This window comes from Coregonus lavaretus (genome assembly GCF_964263955.1).
Source record: "Coregonus lavaretus genome assembly, chromosome: 12".
Lineage (NCBI taxonomy): Eukaryota > Metazoa > Chordata > Actinopteri > Salmoniformes > Salmonidae > Coregonus > Coregonus lavaretus.
Window position 1 is genome coordinate 15,388,995 of NC_139999.1, and position 12,642 is coordinate 15,401,636.

A 12,642-nucleotide genomic window follows, 5' to 3' on the forward strand; every position below is an offset into this window, starting at 1 on the left:
GCACTGGTGATCTGTAACACACTCTGTGATTGCTGTATATGGCTCTGGAAGCAAGGGAATAACTGCTACCACAAGAGCTGAATCACATTAACCTATGACATTTTGAAATGTAATTTTGCTATGTCATGCCTTGCCATCACTGCTGCCTGAGGAGTACCTCGTTGTTGGCACCATCTTGGCACCACCTACTCTTTAGCAGACTCTCTTTTTGTATCATGCAGGCCGCTTTACTTTCGTATTGATAAGACTAAGAATTAGACTCAAAATATTTATTTGTGTTTTTTCCCCAGTTTAAGGAGAGGTTGCTATGCCAACAGAGCTTGGCCCTGAGTCACAGGTGAAGAAGGCAGCAGAAGAGTCCTCCTGGCAGAAGGGGGCAGCAACTGGCATGCAGGACTCGGCTTTAGACACAAAGATGGCTAAACAGGTATGTAGGAGAGCACAGGAAGTTCAATCTATACCACAATTAGGGCCTTGTGTTTTTCCTGGTCAGATCACATGTATTCTCGTCCTACATCAACCATTGACAGATATTTACACATGTTCAGTGGTCATAATTATAAAATACATTAATTTACTGTCAATTTCACCTGTGACTATGAATTTCATATAAAGGACCAGGACTCCAAACTGATCGACGACCACAGGGAAACAGACAACGTGTCAGAAAAGACCACCCCAAGCAAGACCCCCAAGTCCCCCCAGAAGACTTCCAAACGGCCAAAGACTGTTCCCTTCAAGGTCACCCTACTGGACACCTCTGGCTATGAGGCGGGGATTGAGGTAAGCATTGGAAGGAAGGAAAAATCTCATCCCCTGAACAGAACCATGTTGGAGGTTACGTCCAGAGCGTGTTTGAATGAACCAGTCAAAATATATTTATAACAGTGAGAAATGTTGCTCTAATTGTATTATTTTTGTCCGTGTGGCTCTACCAGCAGATTCAACTAGTTTTTTTTTACTTTGGAACATTGTGGCTTTGTTGTGTTTACTGTATGTTATGAAGCTGCTGAGTGCAGATAAGGCCGTTATGAAGCAGATGAAAGAGAGGGTGTCATGTGTGGAGCTCTCCATGGGGCAAGGCCAATGCAAAGTTACACATTCTCTGCCACAGACACAAATTCTAATCATTAGGATGAGTGACACAGAGAATATAGTGGAGGAAAAGCAGGCTCACCCGCTTACAATGCCTGTTATAACAGCCCCATCAACAAACAGGACACGTCTTCATGATGGTAGGGAATGCTTCATGATGGTAGGGAATGCTTCATGATGGCAGAGAATGCTTCATGATGGTAGGGAATGCTTCATGATGGTAGGGAATGCTTCATGATGGCAGGGAATGCTTCATGATGGCAGAGAATGCTTCATGATGGCAGAGAATGCTTCATGATGGTAGGGAATGCTTCATGATGGCAGAGAATGCTTCATGATGGTAGGGAATGCTTCATGATGGCAGAGAATACTTCATGATTGTAGGGAATGCTTCAGGATGGTAGGAAATGCATCATGATGGTAGGGAATGCTTCATGATGGTAGGGAATGCTTCATGATGGTGGGGAATGCTTCATGATGGTAGGCAATGCTTGATGATGGTAAGGAATGCTCACTGTATTAATTTACATTGACATTTTAGTCATTTAGCAGACGCTCTTATCCAGAGCGACTTACAGTTAGTGCATACATTATTTTTTTTCATACCCCCTGTGGGAATCGAACCCACAACCCTGGCGTTGCCAACGCCATGCTCTATCAACTGAGCTACATCCCTGCCGGCCATTCCCTCCCCTACCCTGGACGACGCTGGGCCAATTGCGCCCATCTATTCAGTTAGAAAATTGGTCAAGGAGTGATGTGTGAACTCTTAGAGATTGAGAAACCTGTGTTTATTGGCAAGAGCACTATACTGTTGCTGTCTTGTGTCTTCTAATGGCAGCTAGTAATGCATATACTGTATGGCTCTATCACCATGTTTCAGGGGCTGTTTTGTGGTACATAACGAGGAGTAAGTGTCTGCCTGTGTGTCTGTCTGTCTGTCCCTCCCTGTGTGTTTGGGATGGTGGATGTAAGCAGTCTCCTCTCCCTGGCCAATCTGTGCCAACCAGGCAGGCTGTGCCACACTCCACTGCCCTCTCTCCTCTTCCAGGGCCCCTCCTAAACATAGCGAGATATGGGCGATTCCAGCATTATGGATGTCCATTTGCATGCAAAATCACAACTTGAATGTCTCACAGAATGGACAAAAAAATATAAGTGAAACTTGTTTTATGTGTGTCTGTAGTATGTAGACACTATCATTTCTTATGATCGACCAGAACTTTTGAACATCAGATCGGCAGTTACTAACCTAAATTCCGGCTTCAACTTCGACTTTGACTCTTCTGCCCTAGGCTCTTTGTCTAATTCCAACCCAATTTTCGGGCTATCCAAGAGGAAACGCCAGTGAAAAAGAGGCAGGAGAGGGGGAGGCCTGGCGAGATTAAGGCAAAGGGAAAACCGGCCACCTCTTCCCTCAATTCTATTGGCCAAAATACAGTCTCTTGATAATAAGATGGATCACCGCCGATCGCGGATTTGCTATCAATGGGACTCTCGTAACTGCAATATTCTCTGCTTTTCTGAAACATGGCTTTCGGACAAGAAACACCCCATGGCTATCCAATTTAAAGGATTCTCTATTCAGCAAGCAGACAGTACATTGAATTCAGGGAAATTGAGAGGGGGAGGGGTATACCACTTCATCAACAGCAAATGGTGTGCTGACTGTAGCACAGTGGAAGTCTCGACCCATTGTTCACCCGTATTGGAATACCTGATGTTCAAATGCCGACTCTTCTACCTCCCGAGAGAGGTTATCGTGACTGCTGTATATATTCCACCTCAAGAAAAACTACAAGCTGGCACTTAACAAACTGTACGAGGCTATAAACAAGCAGGAAACCATGCACCCGGAGGCTGCTTTCCTTGTTGCCGATGATTTTAATTCCGCATCATTAAGACACATAATGCCCAACTTCCATCAACATATCTCCTTCGCCACCAGGGGCGATAAAGTCCTAGACCACTGTTACTCTACCCACAAGCAAGCATACAAGGCCCTCCCTCATCCCCCCTTCTGCAAATTAGATCATGACTATATACATTTACATTTTAGTAATTTAGCAGACGCTCTTATCCAGAGCAACTTACAGTTTAGTGAGTGCATACATTTTCATACTGGCCCCCCGTGGGAAACGAACCCACAACCCTGGCGTTGCAAGCGCCATGCTCTACCAACTGAGCTACAGGGGACCTATATACTCCTGCTTCCTGTCTACAAGCAGAAGTCTCAAACAGAAAGTACCCATGACGTGCTCCATTGAGAAATGGTCCTCGGAATCGGAGGCTATGCTACAAGACTGCTTTGCTAGCACTGACTGGAATATGTTCCGGGACTCTGCCGATAGCATCGACGAGCTAACCACGTCCATCACTGGCTTCATTAGGAAATGCATCACCGACATTGTCCCCACAGTGAAGGATCACTCTTCCCCAATCAAAAGCCCTGGATTAACAGAGAGGTTGTCGCTAAGCTAAATGACAGGGCTACCGCACACAGGGCTACCGCACACAGGGCTACCGCACACAGGGCTACCGCACACAGGGCTACCGCACACAGGGCTACCGCACACAGGGCTACCACAGCCAACCCCAAGGCTACGGCTGAGGACACGAACAAGTACAAGAAGAACCATCAAACAAGCAAAATGACAATATAGGAATAAGGTGGAATCCTATTACACAGTCTCCGCCGCCCGTCGCATGTGGCAGCCTACAGTCCATTACGGATTACAAAGGAAGACCCAGCCATGATCTGCCCAGACAAACTCAATACACTTTATGCACGCTTCGACAAAAACAACATCGGGCCGTGCATGAGGGCCCCCGCTGACGCAGGGGACTGGGTGATCTCGCTCTCCGAGGCCGACTTGAGGTAAGGTTTTTAATCAGGTCAACACTCGTAAAGCCACGGGCCGGACGGTATTCCAGGGCGCGTTCTCAGAGCATGCGTAGAACAGCTGGCAGGCATATTCACATTCATTTTCAACCTCTCCTTGTCCGAGTTTGTAATCCCCACATTTCTCAAGCTGACCACCATCATTCCTGTTCCCAAGAACTCGAAGGCTACCTGCCACAATGACTACCTTCCTGTAGCACTCACATCTATAATCATGAAGTGCTTTGAAAGGCTGGTTATGACACACATCATCCCAGACACATCATCAATTGCACTCCACACTGCCCTCACCCACCTAGATAAGACAAATACCTATGTGAGAATTCTGCTAATTGACCACAGCTCAGCGTTCAACACCATAGTCCCCTCCAAACTCAACACCAAGCTTGGGACCCTGGGACTGAACACCTCCCTCTTCTACTGGATCCTGGACTTCCTGACAGGCTGACCCCAGGTGGAGAGGGTTGGCAACCTCTGCCACTCTGACCCTCAACAGGGGGGCCTCACAGGGGTGTGTGCTTAGTCCCCTCCCGTACTCCCTGTTCACCCATGACTGCATGGCCATGCACGACTCCAACACCATCATCAAGTTTGCTGACGACACGACGGTGGTAGGCCTGATCACCGGCGACGACGAGACAGCCTACAGGGAGGAGGTCAGTGACCTGGCAGTGTGGTGCCAGGACAACAGCCTCTCCCTCAACATCAGTAAGACCAAGGAGCTGATCGTGGACTACATCCACATCGACTGGGCTGCAGTGGAGCGGGTCGAGAGTTTCAAGTTCCTCGGTGTCCAAATCACTAAAATGGTCCACACACATGAGACACTGAGAGCATCTTGACTGGTCACTGCATCACTGCTTGGTATGGTAACCAAGCATCATATGGTGCTACAGAGGGTGGTGCAGACAGCCCAGTACATCACTGGTGCCCAGCTCCCTGCCATCCAGGACCTCTATACCAGGCGGTGTGAAAGGAAGGCATGGAAAATAGTTAACACAGGGGTCTCCAACAGGTCGATCGTCAGCTACCAGTAGTTTGCAGCCCACCTATGAGTAGCTCGCCAAACAATTCTGAAAGGTCATGCAATTTTCACATGTTCAATCTCACAAGTATCAGACACCACAAGCTCCCAGCTACTATCTAATCAACGCAACATCGACATTATCCCACCCCTGGTTAGCCACTATTGGCTTAAAAAGCCAATCCTAACACTATCTGCCAATTAATTCTCAGCAATATTGCACGTGTCTGTCTGTGTGGTGCGCGCGTTTGTCTATCACTCCGTGTGTAGCCAGTTGATGTGATAACCATCTTGTGGGTTGACAGAAATACTTTCCCCAAAACCTTCTCAATTAAACATTAACTGCAAAGTAGGCTTACCTGGCAGAAGTATATCATGAGTAAATATATCATTTGTATCTATTATTTGCTATATGCAAACTTTGCCATGAAATGAGCAGCAGCAGTACACAACCATGCTAGACCAGCACATTCCTCAATCACTAGATGCACAATTAAAGGGCCAGATGCGCAATTAAAGGAGAATTACACCAAAAAATGTAAATGTGTTAGTTTTCTTCCAGACCTATTTTTTTTTTCTGATGTGGGTGAAGCATTGACATGGACTCAGAACATCCAATTTCGTTGTTTCTCTATGAACAATTGTAATTTAAGAGTGAAAACAAAAAAAATCTAAAACCAGGAAACATTAAACTGAGAACATAATTTGGGAAAATATAAAACAGAATTGGGAGAAAAAAAATCACAGATTTATAGGGTTGTTTATTAACCATTATTTTACCATGTACTTGTGGTGCAGTGGTCTAAGGCACTGCATCTCAGTGCTTGAGGCGTCACTACAGCCCCCCTGGTTTGATTCCAGGCTGTATCACAACCGGCTGTGATTGGGAGTCCCATAGGGCGGCACACAATTGGCCCAGCGTCGTCCGGGTTTGGCCGGTGTAGGCCGTCATTGTAAATAAGAATTTGTTCTTAACTGACTTGCCTAGTTAAATAAAGGTAAAAAAAATTACAAAAAACTTGACAGAAGACGTAGTGCACTACTTTGAGAGTTGCAGGGGAGAGGAGAAAAGAATAATGTGCCTATTTGAAAGCTAGGAAAAAAAAGAGTAGCTCGCGACATGTTAATTCTTTAATACTAAAAAAGGTTGGGTTAAAGACTCCAGCCACCCAAGCCATAGTTCTCTCTGCTTCCGCACAGCAAGTGGTACCGGAGCATCAAGTCTGACACCAACAGGCTCCTGAACAGGGAGCAGGTAGCTTAGTGGTTAAGAGCGTAGTGCCAGTAACCGAAAGGTTGCTGGTTCTAATCCCCGAGCCGACTAGGTGAAAAATCTGTCGATGTGCCCTTGAGCAAGGCACTTAACCCTAATTGCTCCTGTAAGTCGCTCTGGATAAGAGCGTCTGCTAAATGTCAAAAAAAAAAAAAAAACAGCTTCAAGCCACAAGACTGCTAAATGGCTACACAAGCTATCACACACACTCACACTGACACTCCAACACACATACACGTTATGTTCTTCTATCCTCGTGGGGACCTAAAATTAATTTCCATTCAAAATCGTATTTTCCCTAACCCTTACCTTAACCTGTAAACCTAACCCTAACCCTATTTGTAATCCTAAATCTAACCCCTAAATTTAAAATAACACACACAACAGGCACCCACATTCATGCTAACTCTACACACACTCACATACAATCATCATACAGTATACACTGCTGCTACTCTATTTATCATTTATCCTGATGCCTAATCACCTTACCCCTATACATATCTAACCCTACCACTCCAGTATATCTGCACATTGTAAATAGGTTATTGTCCCTGTATACAGTATAGCTTACTTACATTCTCGTGCTCTTTTTTATTTCTATTTCTAGTGTTTTTGTGTTCTACGTCACTTTAAAAAACAAAAATTATAGTACTACTGATATTGAAGACTGCATTGTTGGGAAAGAGCAAGCATGAAAGCCAGGATGTGGAGGTCCTGGGCTGGCGTGTTGTGAGGCTAGTTGGACGTACTGCCAAATTCTCTAAAACTAAATTGAAGGTGGCTTATGGTTGAGAAATGAACATTCTGTTCTCTGGCAACAGCTCTGTTGGACATTCCTGCAGTCAGCATGCCAAACTGAAAAAACAGAAAAAACAGCACATTTTAGAGTGGCCTTTTATTGTCCCCAGCACAAGGTGCACCTGCTGTTTAATCAGCTTCTTGATATGCCATACCTGTCAGGTGGATGGATTATCTTGGCAAAGAAGAAATGCTCACTAACAGGGATGTAAACACATTTGTGCACAACATTTTAGAGAAATAAGCTTTTTGTGCATATGGAACATTTCTGGGATAATTTATTTCAGCTCATGAAACATGGGGCCAACACTTTACATGTTGCGTTTATATTTTTGCTCAGTATATATTATCAAAAGGAAAGGCTTGGCTGAAAACCTCCTAGATATACATTACCAGTCAAATGTTTGGACACACCTACTCATTCAATGGTTTTTCTTTATTTTTGCAATGTTTTCCATTGTAGAATAATAGTGAAGACATCAAAACTATGAAATAACACATATAGAATCATGTAGTAACCAAAAAAGTGTTAAGAAAATCATAAAATATTTTATATTTGAGATTCTTCAAATAGCCACCCTTTGCCTTGATGAAAGCTTTGCACACTCTTGGCATTCTCTCAACCAGCTTCATGAGGTAGTCACCTGGAATGCATTTCAACTAACAGGTGTGCCTTCTTAAAAGTTAATTTGTGGAATTTCTTTCCTTCTTAATGTGTTTGAGCCAATCAGTTGTTTTGTGACAAGGTATACAGAAAATAGCCCTATTTGGTAAAAGACCAAGTCCATATTATGGCAAGAATAGCTCAAATAAGCAAAGAGAAACGACAGTCCATCATTACTTTAAGACATGAAGGTCAGTCAATACGGAACATTTCAAGAACTTTGAAAGTTTGTTCAAGTGCAGACGCAAAAACCATCAAGCGCTATGATGAAACTGGCTCTCATGAGGGCCGCCACAGGAATGGAAGACCCAGAGTTACCTCTGCTGCAGAGGATAAATTCATTAGAGTTACCAGCCTCAGAAATTGCAGCCCAAATAAATGCTTCACAGAGTTCAAGTCACAGACACATCTCAACATCAACTGTTCAGAGGGGACTGTGTGAATCAGGCCTTCATGGTCGAATTGCTGCAAAGAAACCACTACTAAAGGAGAGACCTGCTTGGGCCAAGAAACACGAGCAATGGATATTAGACCTTTGGAAATGTGTCCTTCGGTCTTTAGTCCAAATTTGAGTTTTTTGGTTCCAACCGCCGTGTCTTTGTGAGACGTGGTGTGGGTGAACGGATGATCTCCGCATTTGTAGTTCCCACCGTAAAGCACGGAGGAGGAGGTGTTATGGTCTGGGGGTGCTTTGCTGGTGACACTGTCTGTGATTTCTTTTAGAATTCAAGGCACACCTAACCAGCATGGCTACCACAGTATTCTGCAGCGATACGCCATCCCATCTGGTTTGGGCTTAGTGGGACTATCATTTGTTTTTCAACAGTACAATGACCCAACACACACCTCCAGGCGGTGTAAGGGCTATTTTACCAAGAAGGAGAGTGATGGAGTGTTGCATCAGATGACCTGGCCTCCACAATCCCCCGACCTCAACCCAATTGAGATGGGTTGGGATGAGTCGGACGGCAGAGTGAAGGAAAAGCAGCCAGCAAGTGCTAAGCATATGTGGGAACTCTTTCAAGACTGTTGGAAAAGCATTCCAAGTGAAGCTGGTTGAGAGAATGCCAAGAGTGTGCAAAGCTGTCATCAAGGCAAAGGGTGGCTATTTGAAGAATCTCAAATGTAAAATATATTTTGATTTGTTTAACACTTTTTGGGTTACTACATGATTCCATATGTGTTATTTAATAGTTTTGAAGTCTTCACTATTATTCTACAATATAGAAAATAGTAAAAATAAAGAAAAACCCTTGAATGAGTAGGTGTGTCCAAACTTTTGACTGGTACTGTAGATACAGTGAGGGAAAAAAGTATTTGATCCCCTGCTGATTTTGTACGTTTGCCCACTGACAAAGAAATGATCAGTCTATAATTTTAATGGTAGGTTTATTTGAACAGTGAGAGACAGAATAACAACAACAAAATCCAGAAAAACGCATGTCAAAAATGTTATAAATTGATTTGCATTTTAATGAGGGAAATAAGTATTTGACCCCCTCTCAATCAGAAAGATTTCTGGCTCCCAGGTGTCTTTTATACAGGTAACGAGCTGAGATTAAGAGCACACTCTTAAAGGGAGTGCTCCTAATCTCAGTTTGTTACCTGTATAAAAGATACCTGTCCACACAAGCAATCAATCAATCAGATTCCAAACTCTCCACCATGGCCAAGACCAAAGAGCTCTCCAAGGATGTCAAGGGACAAGATTGTAGACCTACACAAGGCTGGAATGGGCTACAAGACCATCGCCAAGCAGCTTGGTGAGAAGGTGACAACAGTTGGTGCGATTATTCGCAAATGGAAGAAACACAAAAGAACTGTCAATCTCCCTCGGCCTGGGGCTCCATGCAAGATCTCACCTTGTGGAGTTGCAATGATTATGAGAACGGTGAGGAATCAGCCCAGAACTACACAGGAGGATCTTGTCAATGATCTCAAGGCAGCTGGGACCATAGCCACCAAGAAAACAATTGGTAACACACTACGCCGTGAAGGACTGAAATCCTGCAGCGCCCGCAAGGTCCCCCTGCTCAAGAAAGCACATATACCTGGCCGTCTGAAGTTTGTCAATGAACATCTGAATGATTCAGAGGAGAACTGGGTGAAAGTGTTGTGGTAGATGAGACCAAAATCGAGCTCTTTGGCATCAACTCAACTCACCGTGTTTGGAGGAGGAGGAATGCTGCCTATGACCCCAAGAACACCATCCCCACCGTCAAACATGGAGGTGGAAACATTATTCTTTGGGGGTGTTTTTCTGCTAAGGGGACAGGACAACTTCTCCGCATCAAAGGGACGATGGACGGGGCCATGTACCGTCAAATATTGGGTGAGATCCCTCAGCCAGGGCATTGAAAATGGGTTGTAGATGGGTATTCCAGCATGACAATGACCCAAAACACACGGCCAAGGCAACAAAGGAGTGGCTCAAGAAGTAGCACATTAAGGTCCTGGAGTGGCCTAGCCAGTCTCCAGACCTTAATCCCATAGAAAATCTGTGGAGGGAGCTGAAGGTTCGAGTTGCCAAACGTCAGCCTGGAAACCTTATTGACTTGGAGAAGATCTGCAAAGAGGAGTGGAACAAAATCCCTCCTGAGATGTGTGCAAACCTGGTGGCCAACTACAAGAAACGTCTGACCTCTGTGATTGCCAACAAGGGTTTTGCCACCAAGTACTAAGTCATGTTTTGCAGAGGGGTCAAATACTTATTTCCCTCATTAAAATGCAAATCAATGAATAACATTTTTGACATTCGTTTTTCTGGAATTTTTTGTTGTTATTCTGTCTCTCACTGTTCAAATAAACCTACTAGGGGTGTAACGATTCGTTTTAACAACGATTCGATTTGTATCACGATTCGTGGTTGTCGATACTATTCAAGGACGATATTGGTTCATTTAGAACGATACGATCCGAAACGATTCAGTGACTTGAAATCGATTCAGTAACCTTTTAGCCAAAAATTCAACCAGCGTGACTGAAATAAATACCTGGATACTGGACAGTGCAGGTGAAGTTTCCTAGATTCCTGTTTCTTGTAAGGACCGCAATGGTGGCTTGATAATTTCTTGCTCGTCGGCTTCTCCTCTGTCGTCCGCCATGCTATGTTTTGTTGTCTTTGCGCCTTTGCGCTGCTGTTGGCGCGATGACGTCACGGATAGGCAGACTGAATCGAGTAATGTTTAAAGCCTTTATCATTAAAAGTGCTAAGAAAAAACATCCATATAAAGTCTGACGTGCTTAAATCCAATGGGTTATTTCCTAGTATCGATACAATCGATTTATTAAATTTTAAAACGATGTTAGATCGATATATGTTGTCCAAAAGGCCAACTCGCCGAGCACAGATCGATGTAGTTGGATCATAGGAATATAAATCGATATATCGATGTAGTAGATGGATCGTTACACCCCTAAAACCTACCATTAAAATTATAGACTGATCATGTCTTTGTCAGTGGGCAAACGTACAAAATCAGCAGGGGATCAAATACTTTTTTCCCTCACTGTATACAACATGACAAAGCAGAAATACTGTACAATTTGAGGGTCAAATGATATCCCTCTTCTGCACAATAAAATCCCTCAACAAAACCCAGTGATAGAACGATGGTAAATCTATACTCATAAAATTTTCGACCCAGGTGCAGTCAAGGAGAAAATAGAATATTGTGTTATTGTGAGCTGCCCTTAGGATACTTACTTTCATGTTATGGTATGTGAGTGTATTTTTTATATAAGAATCTCAAGAACATTGCCCTTGCTTTTACTAACCTTTCGCAAAAGAAAACGTAGCAAAAAATAGTCTTTCAAAAACTCTCAAGCAACTCAAGCTGTTCTCAGCACTGGAAATAAAACTCCACATTATGATTCTCAAAGCCTTTAGAATTTGCTTTATTTTGTACTTCCATTCATTGCTACTAAATGATGTGCAAATCGACCCTTCCTTTTTACTCATCCATGTTTACATAACTTGCTGCTGCAGTACAACGTTCATCCTCACCTCACTCCTGGCCTCCCCTCGACCCTCTTCCTGTCTTTAATTGGTGGGTTGGAACGTCAGGCCTGCCCTATCAAACCTCCTCCATGCTCCAGGAGTTGATAATAATAGCGTTGAGGGAAGGCAGGCACCACTTTGTGACAATTCTCACTGGAGGAGGTGCCCCATCCAAGGGTTAATTAGCCTGTCTTGTCATGGCTGCTTGGCTCTGGCTCCCTAGGGGCCCCAGTGGAGAGAGGGGAGACAGGGCCACGCACTCCCACACTTCCCTCACCCCTTCCTTCTGCTCCCTGGTGTATACTGGTGTATCTACCAGGCCATGCATGGATGAGCTGCACTCTGTTATTGTGTAGAATGGTGCTATTTTGGGTGCCATATCTTTTTTAGAATGCTGTGTGACTCTGACAATGAGTTTGTTTGTACACTTTGCCAAGATTTAAGTGTGGTACTTGTGTTGTTTTTTTGAGAAAACGCTTGTAATTTGCTGTGAAGGTGCTCAAAGTGGAGTTGAATTAATTGCTCTGTGAAAGGGAGTGTCCATGGAGAAACGCCTCAATGCCTTAGTCACCGCATATTAAGATCCTAAACATGCCCATATCTTTTTAAAGGTCCATTGCAGCCATTTTTATCTCAATATCAAATCATTTCTGGGTAACAATTTAGTACCTTCCTGTGATTGTTTTCAATTAAAATGGCCAAAAAGAAACAAAAATAGCTTCTTAGTAAAGAGCAATTTCTCAAGAAAGATTTTGCAAGAAAGACATTTCACAGTATTATTCCAACCTCATAGTGTGGAAATATATATATATATACAGTGGGGAGAACAAATATTTGATACACTGCCGATTTTGCAGGTTTTCCTACTTACAAAGCATGTAGA

At 43.8% G+C, this 12,642-nt stretch overlaps 1 protein-coding gene across 1 annotated transcript in view; it reads left to right on the forward strand.

Annotated features, from left to right (window-relative positions):
• The first annotated feature begins 384 nt into the window (after positions 1 to 384).
• The window catches only part of LOC311138343 (uncharacterized protein), an 81,983-nt gene continuing 69,725 nt past the window's right edge, over positions 385 to 12,642 (forward strand). Inside the window, exons 1-2 of the mRNA XM_084173013.1 lie at positions 385 to 427; positions 616 to 783. Coding sequence (XP_084029139.1) covers positions 389 to 427; positions 616 to 783 — 207 coding nt within the window. The 5' untranslated portion in view covers positions 385 to 388. The remainder of the gene's footprint in view (positions 428 to 615; positions 784 to 12,642) is intronic.